The 15,917-nt window shown below is 46.5% G+C and overlaps 1 protein-coding gene across 1 annotated transcript in view; it reads left to right on the top strand.

The window, feature by feature from the left end:
* Positions 1 to 15,917, top strand: part of LOC120049471 (actin-binding LIM protein 2-like) — an 82,891-nt gene that overhangs the window by 26,828 nt on the left and 40,146 nt on the right. Inside the window, exons 3-5 of the mRNA XM_038995736.1 lie at positions 2,367 to 2,479; positions 2,635 to 2,761; positions 4,693 to 4,786. Of these exons, the coding sequence (XP_038851664.1) occupies positions 2,367 to 2,479; positions 2,635 to 2,761; positions 4,693 to 4,786 (334 nt within the window). The remainder of the gene's footprint in view (positions 1 to 2,366; positions 2,480 to 2,634; positions 2,762 to 4,692; positions 4,787 to 15,917) is intronic.

Raw genomic sequence — 15,917 nt, 5'->3', positions numbered from 1 at the left:
CTCGAATCACGTTGGTTGTCCGCCCTTCACATCTTACCCTGGAAATGTCAGCCGTAGACATCATCGTCTGCAGTCTTACTCAGCCCTTCACATCTTACCCTGGAAATGTCAGCCATAAACATCATCGTCTGCAGTCTTACTCAGCCCTTCACATCTTACCCTGGAAATGTCAGCCATAAACATCATCGTCTGCAGTCTTACTCAGCCCTTCACATCTTACCCTGGAAATGTCAGCCGTAGACATCATCGTCTGCAGTCTTACTCAGCCCTTCACATCTTACCCTGGAAATGTCAGCCATAGACATCATCGTCTGCAGTCTTACTCAGCCCTTCACATCTTACCCTGGAAATGTCAGCCATAGACATCATCGTCTGCAGTCTTACTCAGCCCTTCACATCTTACCCTGGAAATGTCAGCCATAGACATCATCGTCTGCAGTCTTACTCAGCCCTTCACATCTTACCCTGGAAATGTCAGCCATAAACATCGTCGTCTGCAGTCTTACTCAGCCCTTCACATCTTACCCTGGAAATGTCAGCCATAAACATCATCGTCTGCAGTCTTACTCAGCCCTTCACATCTTACCCTGGAAATGTCAGCCATAAACATCATCGTCTGCAGTCTTACTCAGCCCTTCACATCTTACCCTGGAAATGTCAGCCATAGACATCATCGTCTGCAGTCTTACTCAGCCCTTCACATCTTACCCTGGAAATGTCAGCCATAGACATCATCGTCTGCAGTCTTACTCAGCCCTTCACATCTTACCCTGGAAATGTCAGCCATAGACATCATCGTCTGCAGTCTTACTCAGCCCTTCACATCTTACCCTGGAAATGTCAGCCATAGACATCATCGTCTGCAGTCTTACTCAGCCCTTCACATCTTACCCTGGAAATGTCAGCCATAAACATCGTCGTCTGCAGTCTTACTCAGCCCTTCACATCTTACCCTGGAAATGTCAGCCATAAACATCATCGTCTGCAGTCTTACTCAGCCCTTCACATCTTACCCTGGAAATGTCAGCCATAGACATCATCGTCTGCAGTCTTACTCAGCCCTTCACATCTTACCCTGGAAATGTCAGCCATAAACATCATCGTCTGCAGTCTTACTCAGCCCTTCACATCTTACCCTGGAAATGTCAGCCATAGACATCATCGTCTGCAGTCTTACTCAGCCCTTCACATCTTACCCTGGAAATGTCAGCCGTAGACATCATCGTCTGCAGTCTTACTCAGCCCTTCACATCTTACCCTGGAAATGTCAGCCATAAACATCATCGTCTGCAGTCTTACTCAGCCCTTCACATCTTACCCTGGAAATGTCAGCCGTAGACATCGTCGTCTGCAGTCTTACTCAGCCCTTCACATCTTACCCTGGAAATGTCAGCCATAAACATCATCGTCTGCAGTCTTACTCAGCCCTTCACATCTTACCCTGGAAATGTCAGCCATAGACATCATCGTCTGCAGTCTTACTCAGCCCTTCACATCTTACCCTGGAAATGTCAGCCATAGACATCATCGTCTGCAGTCTTACTCAGCCCTTCACATCTTACCCTGGAAATGTCAGCCGTAGACATCATCGTCTGCAGTCTTACTCAGCCCTTCACATCTTACCCTGGAAATGTCAGCCATAAACATCATCGTCTGCAGTCTTACTCAGCCCTTCACATCTTACCCTGGAAATGTCAGCCGTAGACATCATCGTCTGCAGTCTTACTCAGCCCTTCACATCTTACCCTGGAAATGTCAGCCATAAACATCATCGTCTGCAGTCTTACTCAGCCCTTCACATCTTACCCTGGAAATGTCAGCCATAGACATCGTCGTCTGCAGTCTTACTCAGCCCTTCACATCTTACCCTGGAAATGTCAGCCATAAACATCATCGTCTGCAGTCTTACTCAGCCCTTCACATCTTACCCTGGAAATGTCAGCCATAGACATCATCGTCTGCAGTCTTACTCAGCCCTTCACATCTTACCCTGGAAATGTCAGCCATAAACATCATCGTCTGCAGTCTTACTCAGCCCTTCACATCTTACCCTGGAAATGTCAGCCGTAGACATCGTCGTCTGCAGTCTTACTCAGCCCTTCACATCTTACCCTGGAAATGTCAGCCTTAGACATCATCGTCTGCAGTCTTACTCAGCCCTTCACATCTTACCCTGGAAATGTCAGCCATAGACATCATCGTCTGCAGTCTTACTCAGCCCTTCACATCTTACCCTGGAAATGTCAGCCGTAGACATCATCGTCTGCAGTCTTACTCAGCCAAACAGTAAAAGATGTTCAGAGGTTAATAATGACTAGTTAATTGTTGTGAACTGACCGTGTCTTGTGTTGCGTGTTGATTGACAGACAGCCGTTCCCTGCCGGTGACCGTGTGACTTTTAACGGTAAAGAGTGTGTCTGCCAAAACTGTACACAGCCCCAGTCTGCCAACAGCCCTGCTCCCATACAGGCTGTCCACAGTAAGTTACCCTACATACACTCATGTTCTGTCTCTCTGTCTCACGTCATCATTCTATACAGTATAATATCAGTCCACCTCCTTCTCTCGCTTCACATCCTGATACATCTCTATATTTCTCTCTCTCTCTCTCTCACCCCGCCTCTCTCCCTGTAGACTGTTGTGGCTGTGGGAAGGAGTTTAAGAATGAGCAGTCTCTTGTAGCACTGGATAAACACTGGCACCTGGGCTGCTTCAAGTGTAAGGTGTGCAACAAGGTGCTCAACGCCGAGTACATCAGCAAGTGAGTCTCTCATAGCCCCAACACCACAACATCTCAACACCACAACTCCTCCTCAACACCACCTCAACAACACAACACCTCCTCAACACCTCAATACCACCTCAACAACACAGCACCTCAACACCTCAACACCACCTCAACACCACAACTCCTCAACACCTCAATACCACCTCAACAACACAGCACCTCAACACCACAACTCCTCAACACCTCAACACCACCTCAACAACACAGCACCTCAACACCACAACATCTCAACACCACCTCCTCAACACCTCAACACCACCTCAACAACACAGCACCTCAACACCTCAACACCACAACTCCTCAACACCTCAACACCACCTCAACAACACAGCACCTCAACACCACAACACCTCCTCAACACCTCAATACCACCTCAACACCACAACATCTCAACACCACAACTCCTCAACACCTCAACACCACCTCAACAACACAGCACCTCAACACCACATCGACACCACATCGACACCACATCGACACCACATCGACACCACCTCAACGCCACATTGACACCACATCGACACCACATCGACACCACCTCAACACCTCATCGACACCATATCGACACCACATCGACACCACATCGACACCACATCGACACCACCTCAACACCTCGACACCACCTCAACACCTCGACACCACCTCGACACCACCTCGACACCACATCGACACCACATCGACACCACATCGACACCACCTCAACACCACATCGACACCACATCGACACCACATCGACACCACCTCAACACCACATCAACACCACCTCAACACCTCGACACCACATCGACACCACATAGACACCACATGGACACCACATGGACACCACATGGACACCACATAGACACCACATGGACACCACATGGACACCACATGGACACCACATAGACACCACATGGACACCACATGGACACCACATAGACACCACATAGACACCACATAGACACCACATTGACACCACATCGACACCACATCGACACCACCTCAACACATCGACACCACCTCGACACCACCTCAACACCACATCAACACCTTGACACCACATCGACATCACCTCGACACCACCACCGACACCACCTCAACACCACCTCGACACCACCTCAACACCACCTCAACACCACCTCGACACCACCTCGACACCACCTCAACACCTCAACACCACATCGACATCACCTCGACACCACCACCGACACCACCTCAACACCACCTCGACACCACCTCAACATCACCTCGACACCACCTCAACACCACCTCGACACCACCTCGACACCACCTCGACACCACCTCAACACCACATCAACACCTCAACACCACATCGACATCACCTCGACACCACCACCGACACCACCTCAACACCACCTCGACACCACCTCAACACCACCTAGACACCACCACCGACACCACCTCAACACCACCTCGACATCACCTCAACACCACTCCACGTAGCACACTACTACTGAGCCTTATGGGCCCTGGGCCTTATCAAAAGTAGTGCACTATATAGATCACATCACTCACCTGTAACCAGAGAGATCACATCACTCACCTGTAACCAGATAACTCAGATCACATCACTCACCTGTATCCAGATAACTCAGATCATGTCACTCACCTGCATCCAGATAACTCAGATCACGTCACTCACCTGTAACCAGGAAAATCAGATCACATTACTCACCTGTAACCAGGTAACTCAGATGTGAAAATAATTTTGGACATTTTGAATCTGGTCGTGTCACTGTCTCTCTTTCTCTGATATCACCTGTCAGAAGTGTCAGAATGTCACAGAGTATGTATTAAAAGCTGCCTGTGATCTCTGGTGTGTGTGTGTGTGTGTGTGTGTGTGTGTGTGTGTGTGTGTGTGTGTGTGTGTGTGTGTGTGTGTGTGTGTGTGTGTGTTGTACTAGGGATGGGATCCCCTACTGCGAGGTGGACTACCATGCCATGTACGGTATCCAGTGTGACAGCTGCAAGAAGTACATCACTGGGAAAGTACTGGAGGTAGGACGCTTTATAACACCTATATGTCACTCCTGTCTATGGATGGAGTGATGGATGATTGAGGTATATGAGGCAGAGCTATGTCTTCAAAGTGGAAACATTTTCAGATTCACACAACAAAGGTCCCCATGGTCTTGCCACTCTTAGATGTATACATTAGTAGTAACCATCTTTGTTTACATGCTTTTACAATCTGACTTGTGGGGCTCAGTCTCCCCTTCACACTCTCTCTCTCTCTCTCTCTCGCTCTCTCTCTCTCTCTCTCTCTCTCGGCGCTCTCTCTCTCGCTCTCTCTCTCTCGCTCTCTCGGCGCTCTCGCTCTCTCTCTCTCTCGCTCTCGCTCTCTCTCTCGCGCTCTCTCTCTCGCGCTCTCTCTCTCGCTCTCTCTCTCGCTCTCTCTCTCTCTCTCTCCCTCAGGTGGAAACATAAGACTCATAGGACATGTAATGAGCATATTTGTCTCTTTCATCATAGCATTACATCATCACACCATGATACACCACATCCAGTTTATATGTTATTTCAGCTACATGCTTCTAGGTCCTACAGGGTCACGTTGGTAGCCTGCGGCCTGCCAGCTTCCATCAGTCAGTGACAACTGAAAGGCAGTGGTGTGTGTGTGTGTGTGTGTGTGTGTGTGTGTGTGTGTGTGTGTGTGTGTGTGTGTGTGTGTGTGTGTGTGTGTGTGTGTGTGTGTGTGTGTGTCTGTGTGTGTGTGTCTGTGTGTGTGTGTCTCTGTGTGTGTGTGTCTCTGTGTGTGTGTCTGTGTGTCTGTGTGTGTGTCACACAGGTCCACTGTACAACAATGTGTGATTTCATTGCAGAGGGTCAATGTGGCTTCCTCAAGGCAGTTTAGGTGCGCACGCTACGCCCCAATCCCCACTCTTGTATTAACACACATGAACCACAATTGAAAACAGTGTCAGCAGACAGAGATAGTCAGCTTCTAACCTAGAGAGCTATGATAGGCCTCTGCTATCTATTGCCCTTTAGAACCCATGCAGATCAAGTCACGGTACATTACAGTTCAACACTGGGTTTAGTTAGGAGGGTCACAGCCCCCAGTCTGTCACCTGTCCTGTCCTGTCCTGCACGGTGGACTGTGTGGAGCCTTGCCTAGGATTCCTGCCTGCACTTAAATGTCATGGCATTTAGGATTGATCAAGGAATGGAACCGCAGAGGGACAAGTCAACAGAGGGGCCTTAGTGAGGCAGGAACTGGATGGTTTGAGGATTGTGGTTAAATGGTCTGAATGGTCTGTAAGAACATATGGATCAAATGGCTCCTGTCAAACGAGTTTAACACTTGGAAGCTTGGATTTAAGTTTCTGTCTGCATTTATGTCCAAATTGAGTTATCGACATAGCCTTGTTCTGTACACTGTCTTCTACATACAGTATATAGTGCTCTGAATACCCCAATAAATGTGGTGTTTACACTAGAGAGAGTGCACAGGGTCACAGTAGGGACGAGGAAGAGGAAGGAAGAGGAAGTGGAGGTTTTTATTGATCTGTGTATGGTTGGCTGGTTTGAAGACAGGACAGAGAGAGACACAATGTAATACCAGCTGGTCTCCGTGCATCCAACCACTCCGTTCCACTGCTGTGAGTGTTCTCTGTGTGCGTGCCTGTGTGTGTGTGTGTGTGCCTGTGTGTGTGTGCCTGTGTGTGTGTGTGTGCCTGTGTGTGTGGGTGTGGGTGTGGGTGTGTGTGTGTGCCTGAGTGTGCCTGTGTGTGCCTGTGTGTGTGTGTGTGTGCCTGTGTGTGTGTGTGTGTGTGTGTGTGTGTGTGTGTGTGTGTGTGTGTGTGTGTGTGTGTGTGTGTGTGTGTGTGTGTGTGTGTGTGTGTGTGTGTGTGTGTGTGTGTGTGTGTGTGCCTGTGCGTGTGTGTGTGCCTGTGTGTGTGTCAGCCTCGCTGCTCTATTCTGCCTCTCTCACCAAAATCCATTGTGAGACTAAATGGATCACCTCCCCTGCCTCTCAGCCTAGTCCTAAAACTGTGGGGGAGAGAAGAGCGAGAGGGATAGAGAGAGGAAGGGAGGGAGGGAGAGTGAGAGGAATAGAGAGAGGAAGGGAGGGAGATTGATAGAGAGAGAGGAAGGGAGGGAGGGAGAGTGAGATAGAGGGAGAGGAAGGGAGATAGGGAGAGTGAGATAGAGGGAGAGTGAGATAGAAGGGAGGGAGGGAGAGTGAGATAGAGGGAGAGGAAGGGAGGGAGGGAGAGTGAGATAGAGGGAGAGGAAGGGAGGGAGGGAGAGTGAGATGGAGGGAGGGAGAGTGAGATAGAGGGAGAGGAAGGGAGCGAGGGAGAGTGAGAGAGAGGGAGGGAAGGAGCGAGGGAGAGTGAGAGAGAGGGAGGGAAGGAGGGAGGGAGAGTGAGAGAGAGGGAGAGGAAGGGAGGGAGGGAGAGGGAGAGAGAGGGAGGGAAGGAGGGAGGGAGATAGAGGAAGGGAGGGAGGGAGATAGAGAGAGGAAGGGAGGGAGGGAGGGAGATAGAGGGAGAGGAAGGGAGGGAGGGAGATAGAGAGAGGAAGGGAGGGAGGGAGATGGAGAGAGGGAAGGAGAGAGGGAGAGTGAGGGAGGAAAGGAGGTAGGGAGAGGGAGGGAGGGAGGGAGAAAGAGGGAGAGTGAGGGAGGAAAGGAGGGAGGGAGAGGGAGGAAGGGAGGGAGGGGGGGAGAGGAAGGGTGGGAGAGGGAGGGAGATAGGGAGAGGGAGGGAGGGAGGGAGATAGAGAGAGGAAGGGAGGGAGGGAGGGAGGGAGATAGAGGGAGAGGAAGGGAGGGAGGGAGGGAGATAGAGAGAGGATGGGAGGGAGAGGGAGGGAGGGAGGGAGATAGAGATAGAGGGAGGGAGGATAAGGAGCGGGAAGAAGAAAAGACTTTCCTTGTTTCAATAATAATCCCATTTCAGCCTGTTATCGCTCCAGATCAGCGGTGCAGTGGTGTTTCAAAGGGACCTTCCTCTCTCTTTTACTCCCTCCCTCCCTCTCACCCTCCTCCCCCCTCTCATCCACCCCCCACCCCACTCTGTCCCTCTCTCTCTGTCAGAGGAGTTCCCTACCTCACAGATAAGCACGAGCCCGGTGTTATCCAGGAAAGATATCCTGATATTATCATGAGACAGGATCAGCTTCCCTTTCCCCCCATCTTAACCTGAACCATTGGTAGGAGAAATGCTAAACTGACCCGAGGTCAGTGTTCAAGGGAAAATGAGAGAGAGCGAGAGAGAGAGTTTTAAATAATCTTTATTGGGTCTGGGAACCCACAACACAATAAAAACTCATACAAAACCATAGTTACACATCAATTAAAAACAACACCAAATCCTCCTCCACAGTAACTAAACACAACACCAAATCCTCCTCCACACTAACTAAAAACAACACCAAATCCTCCTCCACACTAACTAAACACAACACCAAATCCTCCTCCTCCACACTAACTAAAAACAACACCAAAACCTCCTCCACACTAACTAAAAACAACACCAAAACCTCCTCCACACTAACTAAACACAACACCAAATCCTCCTCCACACTAACTAAAAACAACACCAAATCCTCCTCCACACTAACTAAAAACAACACCAAATCCTCCTCCACACTAACTAAACACAACACCAAATCCTCCTCCACACTAACTAAACACAACACCAAATCCTCCTCCACACTAACTAAAAACAACACCAAATCCTCCTCCACAGTAACTAAACACAACACCAAATCCTCCTCCACAGTAACTAAACACAACACCAAATCCTCCTCCACACTAACTAAAAACAACACCAAATCCTCCTCCACACTAACTAAACACAACACCAAATCCTCCTCCTCCACACTAACTAAAAACAACACCAAATCCTCCTCCACACTAACTAAAAACAACACCAAATCCTCCTCCACAGTAACTAAAAACAACACCAAATCCTCCTCCACAGTAACTAAACACAACACCAAATCCTCCTCCACACTAACTAAAAACAACACCAAATCCTCCTCCACACTAACTAAACACAACACCAAATCCTCCTCCTCCACACTAACTAAAAACAACACCAAATCCTCCTCCACACTAACTAAAAACAACACCAAATCCTCCTCCACAGTAACTAAAAACAACACCAAATCCTCCTCCACACTAACTAAACACAACACCAAATCCTCCTCCTCCACACTAACTAAAAACAACACCAAATCCTCCTCCACACTAACTAAAAACAACACCAAATCCTCCTCCACACTAACTAAAAACAACACCAAATCCTCCTCCACAGTAACTAAAAACAACACCAAATCCTCCTCCACACTAACTAAACACAACACCAAAACCTCCTCCACACTAACTAAACACAACACCAAAACCTCCTCCACACTAACTAAAAACAACACCAAATCCTCCTCCACAGTAACTAAACACAACACCAAAACCTCCTCCACAGTAACTAAACACAACACCAAAACCTCCTCCACAGTAACTAAACACAACACCAAAACCTCCTCCACAGTAACTAAACACAACACCAAAACCTCCTCCACACTAACTAAACACAACACCAAATCCTCCTCCACACTAACTAAAAACAACACCAAATCCTCCTCCACACTAACTAAAAACAACACCAAATCCTCCTCCACACTAACTAAAAACAACACCAAAACCTCCTCCACACTAACTAAAAACAACACCAAATCCTCCTCCACAGTAACTAAACACAACACCAAAACCTCCTCCACACTAACTAAACACAACACCAAATCCTCCTCCACACTAACTAAAAACAACACCAAAACCTCCTCCACAGTAACTAAACACAACACCAAATCCTCCTCCACAGTAACTAAACACAACACCAAAACCTCCTCCACAGTAACTAAAAACAACACCAAATCCTCCTCCACAGTAACTAAACACAACACCAAATCCTCCTCCACAGTAACTAAACACAACACAAAATCCTCCTCCACAGTAACTAAAAACAACACCAAATCCTCCTCCACAGTAACTAAACACAACACCAAATCCTCCTCCACAGTAACTAAACACAACACCAAAACCTCCTCCACACTAACTAAACACAACACCAAAACCTCCTCCACACTAACTAAAAACAACACCAAATCCTCCTCCACACTAACTAAACACAACACAAAATCCTCCTCCACACTAACTAAACACAACACCAAATCCTCCTCCACACTAACTAAACACAACACCAAATCCTCCTCCACAGTAACTAAAAACAACACCAAATCCTCCTCCACACTAACTAAACACAACACCAAATCCACCTCCACAGTAACTAAACACAACACCAAATCCTCCTCCACAGTAACTAAACACAACAGACTCTGAATACCCCATATACTCATAAACAGATCCATATTGTTAACCAGTTTGTAATAGGCGGTCCCCGAATAACCTGTACTTTAGCCCAAATATAAACAGTTGGGAAGAGAAAACCTCTCCCAAAGCTGAGAACCAAGAAGGGATCAGGCCAATCACCCCGACCAACACGGGACACTGCAAAAACAGATGTGCCAGAGTGTCAGACTCAGCGCAGAATGGACACCCCTCCCCAACTGTAGGATCCAGGTGTACCAGATGCATATTGGTGGCTATGGCTCCATGTATAATCCTCCATTAGAGGTCAGCTGTCCTCTTTTCAATCGGCAGTTTGTGAAAAAGAGGCTCTTCAAAAAGCCACATCCCTGGTGGCGTGCCGGCCTTACGGGACTTGACAAGAACTCTCCAAGCCTGCATAACAGAGTCATAAAATGGAGTCAGTCCAGACAAATCACCCCCCTCCAGCTTTAAGAGGAAACTCTCCAAGCCTGCATAACAGACTCATAGAATGGAGTCAGGCCAGACAAATCACCCCCCTCCAGCTTTAAGAGGAGAAGGTGCTTGTCTAAGCCCAAACAGCCCGCTCTCCTCATCAATGTGTAGGCTGTGTCGACCCAGCTAGAACCGTCTCTGTACAACAGTCTCTGGGCTGCTTGGAGCCGGAAAGCCATGATCCTGGAAGAAATGTCCACAAGGCCTTGCCCACCCTCGTGCAGTGGCAGGTACAGGGCTGCAGCTTTAATCCAGTGCTGTCCAGACCAGAAGAAATTGACAAAGGTCCTCTGAAGCTCTTGTATCAGATTGATTGACCCGATCACCTCCTGGCTCCCAGCCCTGGGTGGCTGCAAAATCATTAGTCTGTGCCAAAGGGTAGAGGCAGCAAGATTATTATCTACCAATACCCTTCCCCTATAAGACAGCTGGGGTAGCACCCATTTCCACCTTGACAGTCTGGCACACCCTTTCTCCACTACACCCTCCCAAAACATAACATCATGTAACAATTTAACATTAAAATACCAGTAAAGTGATGACCTTCGTGGACAGGACAAGTGAATATCAACAGTAACAATATGGTGATCAGAGAAACCCACAGGAGTAATATCACACCTTCCAACCCTACTACAGTAGGGATCAGATACATACAACCTGTCTAACCTTCCAACCTTGCTACAGTAGTGATCAGATACATACAACCTGTCTCACCTTCCAACCCTACTACAGTAGTGATCAGATACATACAACCTGTCTAACCTTCCAACCCTACTACAGTAGTGATCAGATACATACAACCTGTCTCACCTTCCAACACTACTACAGTAGTGATCAGATACATACAACCTGTCTCACCTTCCAACCTTACTACAGTAGTGATCAGATACATACAACCTGTCTAACCTTCCAACCCTACTACAGTAGTGATCAGATACATAGAACCTGTCTAACCTTCCAACCCTACTACAGTAGAGATCAGATACATACAACCTGTCTCACCTTCCAACCCTACTACAGTAGTGATCAGATACATACAACCTGTCTAACCTTCCAACCCTGCTACAGTAGTGATCAGATACATACAACCTGTCTAACCTTCCAACCCTACTACAGTAGAGATCAGATACATACAACCTGTCTCACCTTCCAACCTTGCTACAGTAGTGATCAGATACATACAACCTGTCTAACCTTCCAACCCTACTACAGTAGTGATCAGATACCTGTCTAACCTCTCACCTGTCTAACCTTCCAACCCTACTACAGTAGTGATCAGATACATACAACCTGTCTAACCTTCCAACCCTACTACAGTAGTGATCAGATACATACAACCTGTCTAACCTTCCAACCCTACTACAGTAGAGATCAGATACATAGAACCTGTCTAACCTTCCAACCCTACTACAGTAGTGATCAGATACCTGTCTAACCTCTCACCTGTCTAACCTTCCAACCCTACTACAGTAGAGATCAGATACATACAACCTGTCTCACCTTCCAACCCTACTACAGTAGAGATCAGATACATACAACCTGTCTAACCTTCCAACCTTGCTACAGTAGTGATCAGATACATACAACCTGTCTAACCTTCCAACCCTACTACAGTAGTGATCAGATACATACAACCTGTCTAACCTTCCAACCCTACTACAGTAGAGATCAGATACATACAACCTGTCTCACCTTCCAACCCGACTACAGTAGTGATCAGATACATACAACCTGTCTAACCTTCCAACCTTGCTACAGTAGTGATCAGATACATACAACCTGTCTAACCTTCCAACCCTACTACAGTAGTGATCAGATACATACAACCTGTCTAACCTTCCAACCCTACTACAGTAGAGATCAGATACATACAACCTGTCTAACCTTCCAACCCTACTACAGTAGTGATCAGATACATACAACCTGTCTCACCTTCCAACACTACTACAGTAGTGATCAGATACATACAACCTGTCTCACCTTCCAACCCTACTACAGTAGTGATCAGATACATACAACCTGTCTAACCTTCCAACAGTAGTGATCAGATACATACAACCTGTCTAACCTTCCAACCCTACTACAGTAGTGATCAGATACATACAACCTGTCTCACCTTCCAACCCTACTACAGTATTGATCAGATACGTACAACCTGTCTAACCTTCCAACCCTACTACAGTAGTGATCAGATACATACAACCTGTCTAACCTTCCAACCCTACTACAGTAGAGATCAGATACATACAACCTGTCTAACCTTCCAACCCTACTACAGTAGAGATCAGATACATACAACCTGTCTAACCTTCCAACCCTACTACAGTAGAGATCAGATACATACAACCTGTCTCACCTTCCAACCCTACTACAGTATTGATCAGATACATACAACCTGTCTAACCTTCCAACCCTACTACAGTAGAGATCAGATACATACAACCTGTCTAACCTTCCAACCCTACTACAGTATTGATCAGATACGTACAACCTGTCTCACCTTCCAACCCTACTACAGTAGTGATCAGATACATACAACCTGTCTAACCTTCCAACCCTACTACAGTAGAGATCAGATACATACAACCTGTCTAACCTTCCAACCCTACTACAGTAGTGATCAGATACATACAACCTGTCTAACCTTCCAACCCTACTACAGTAGTGATCAGATACCTGTCTAACCTCTCACCTGTCTAACCTTCCAACCCTACTACAGTAGTGATCAGATACATACAACCTGTCTAACCTTCCAACCCTACTACAGTAGTGATCAGATACATACAACCTGTCTAACCTTCCAACCCTACTACAGTAGTGATCAGATACATACAACCTGTCTAACCTTCCAACCCTACTACAGTAGTGATCAGATACATAGAACCTGTCTAACCTTCCAACCCTACTACAGTAGAGATCAGATACCTGTCTAACCTCTCACCTGTCTAACCTTCCAACCCTACTACAGTAGAGATCAGATACATACAACCTGTCTCACCTTCCAACCCTACTACAGTAGAGATCAGATACATACAACCTGTCTAACCTTCCAACCTTGCTACAGTAGTGATCAGATACATACAACCTGTCTAACCTTCCAACCCTACTACAGTAGTGATCAGATACATACAACCTGTCTAACCTTCCAACCCTACTACAGTAGAGATCAGATACATACAACCTGTCTCACCTTCCAACCCGACTACAGTAGTGATCAGATACATACAACCTGTCTAACCTTCCAACCTTGCTACAGTAGTGATCAGATACATACAACCTGTCTAACCTTCCAACCCTACTACAGTAGTGATCAGATACATACAACCTGTCTAACCTTCCAACCCTACTACAGTAGAGATCAGATACATACAACCTGTCTAACCTTCCAACCCTACTACAGTAGAGAGGTTGTATGTATCTGATGTCTCACCTTCCAACCCGACTACAGTAGTGATCAGATACATACAACCTGTCTCACCTTCCAACCCTACTACAGTAGTGATCAGATACATACAACCTGTCTCACCTTCCAACCCTACTACAGTAGTGATCAGATACATACAACCTGTCTAACCTTCCAACCCTACTACAGTAGTGATCAGATACATAGAACCTGTCTAACCTTCCAACCCTACTACAGTAGAGATCAGATACCTGTCTAACCTCTCACCTGTCTAACCTTCCAACCCTACTACAGTAGTGATCAGATACATACAACCTGTCTAACCTTCCAACCTTGCTACAGTAGTGATCAGATACATACAACCTGTCTAACCTTCCAACCCTACTACAGTAGTGATCAGATACATACAACCTGTCTAACCTTCCAACCCTACTACAGTAGTGATCAGATACATACAACCTGTCTCACCTTCCAACCCTACTACAGTAGAGATCAGATACATACAACCTGTCTAACCTTCCAACCTTGCTACAGTAGTGATCAGATACATACAACCTGTCTAACCTTCCAACCCTACTACAGTATTGATCAGATACGTACAACCTGTCTAACCTTCCAACCCTACTACAGTAGTGATCAGATACATACAACCTGTCTAACCTTCCAACCCTACTACAGTAGTGATCAGATACATACAACGATATCTCTAAAGTCTGCTCCGGTGAGTCCAAAAACATAAACACCTGTCGCCGAAACGACATAACCTGTTTCAACGTCGGGTGTTTGCAACCCAACGGGACAATCTTAATTGAACTTGCGAACTTCCCAAACCGCAATAGCTCGCGCTCCAATAACTCATTGGGAATAAACGGCGGTACATTTTAAATTGTTACCCTTGTTGACGGAGAAAAAAGCGGCGTAACTTGAATAAACATTCCTTTAAGTACTCCATGCTCAACCATACGATCTACAAGACTCTGTTCTTTAAGAAGTACTCCATGCTCAACCATACGATCTACAAGACGCTCTTCTTTAAGAAGTACACCATGCTCAACCATACGATCTACAAGACTCTCTTCTTTAAGAAGTACACCATGCTCAACCATACGATCTACAAGACGCTCTTCTTTAAGAAGTACACCATGCTCAACCATACGATCAACAAGACTCTCTTCTTTAAGAAGTACACCATGCTCAACCATACGATCAACAAGATGCTCTTCTTTAAGAAGTACACCATGCTCAACCATACGATCAACAAGACTCTCTTCTTTAAGAAGTACACCATGCTCAACCATACGATCTACAAGACGCTCTTCTTTAAGAAGTACACCATGCTCAACCATACGATCTACAAGACTCTCTTCTTTAAGAAGTACACCATGCTCAACCATACGATCTACAAGACTCTCTTCTTTAAGAAGTACACCATGCTCAACCATACGATCTACAAGACTCTCTTCTTTAAGAAGTACACCATGCTCAACCATACGATCTACAAGACGCTCTTCTTTAAGAAGTACACCATGCTCAACCATACGATCTACAAGACTCTCTTCTTTAAGAAGTACACCATGCTCAACCATACGATCTACAAGACTCTCTTCTTTAAGAAGTACACCATGCTCAACCATACGATCTACAAGACGCTCTTCTTTAAGAAGTACACCATGCTCAACCATACGATCTACAAGACGCTCTTCTTTAAGAAGTACACCATGCTCAACCATACGATCTACAAGACGCTCTTCTTTAAGAAGTACACCATGCTCAACCATACGATCAACAAGACGCTCTTCTTTAAGAAGTACACCATGCTCAACCATACGATCTACAAGACTCTCTTCTTTAAGAAGTACACCATGCTCAACCATACGATCTACAAGACTCTCTTC

This window comes from Salvelinus namaycush, chromosome 6 (genome assembly GCF_016432855.1).
Source record: "Salvelinus namaycush isolate Seneca chromosome 6, SaNama_1.0, whole genome shotgun sequence".
Taxonomy (NCBI): domain Eukaryota; kingdom Metazoa; phylum Chordata; class Actinopteri; order Salmoniformes; family Salmonidae; genus Salvelinus; species Salvelinus namaycush.
The sequence above is the reverse complement of the archived record's forward strand: the minus strand, read 5'-3'. Positions and strand labels throughout refer to the sequence as shown.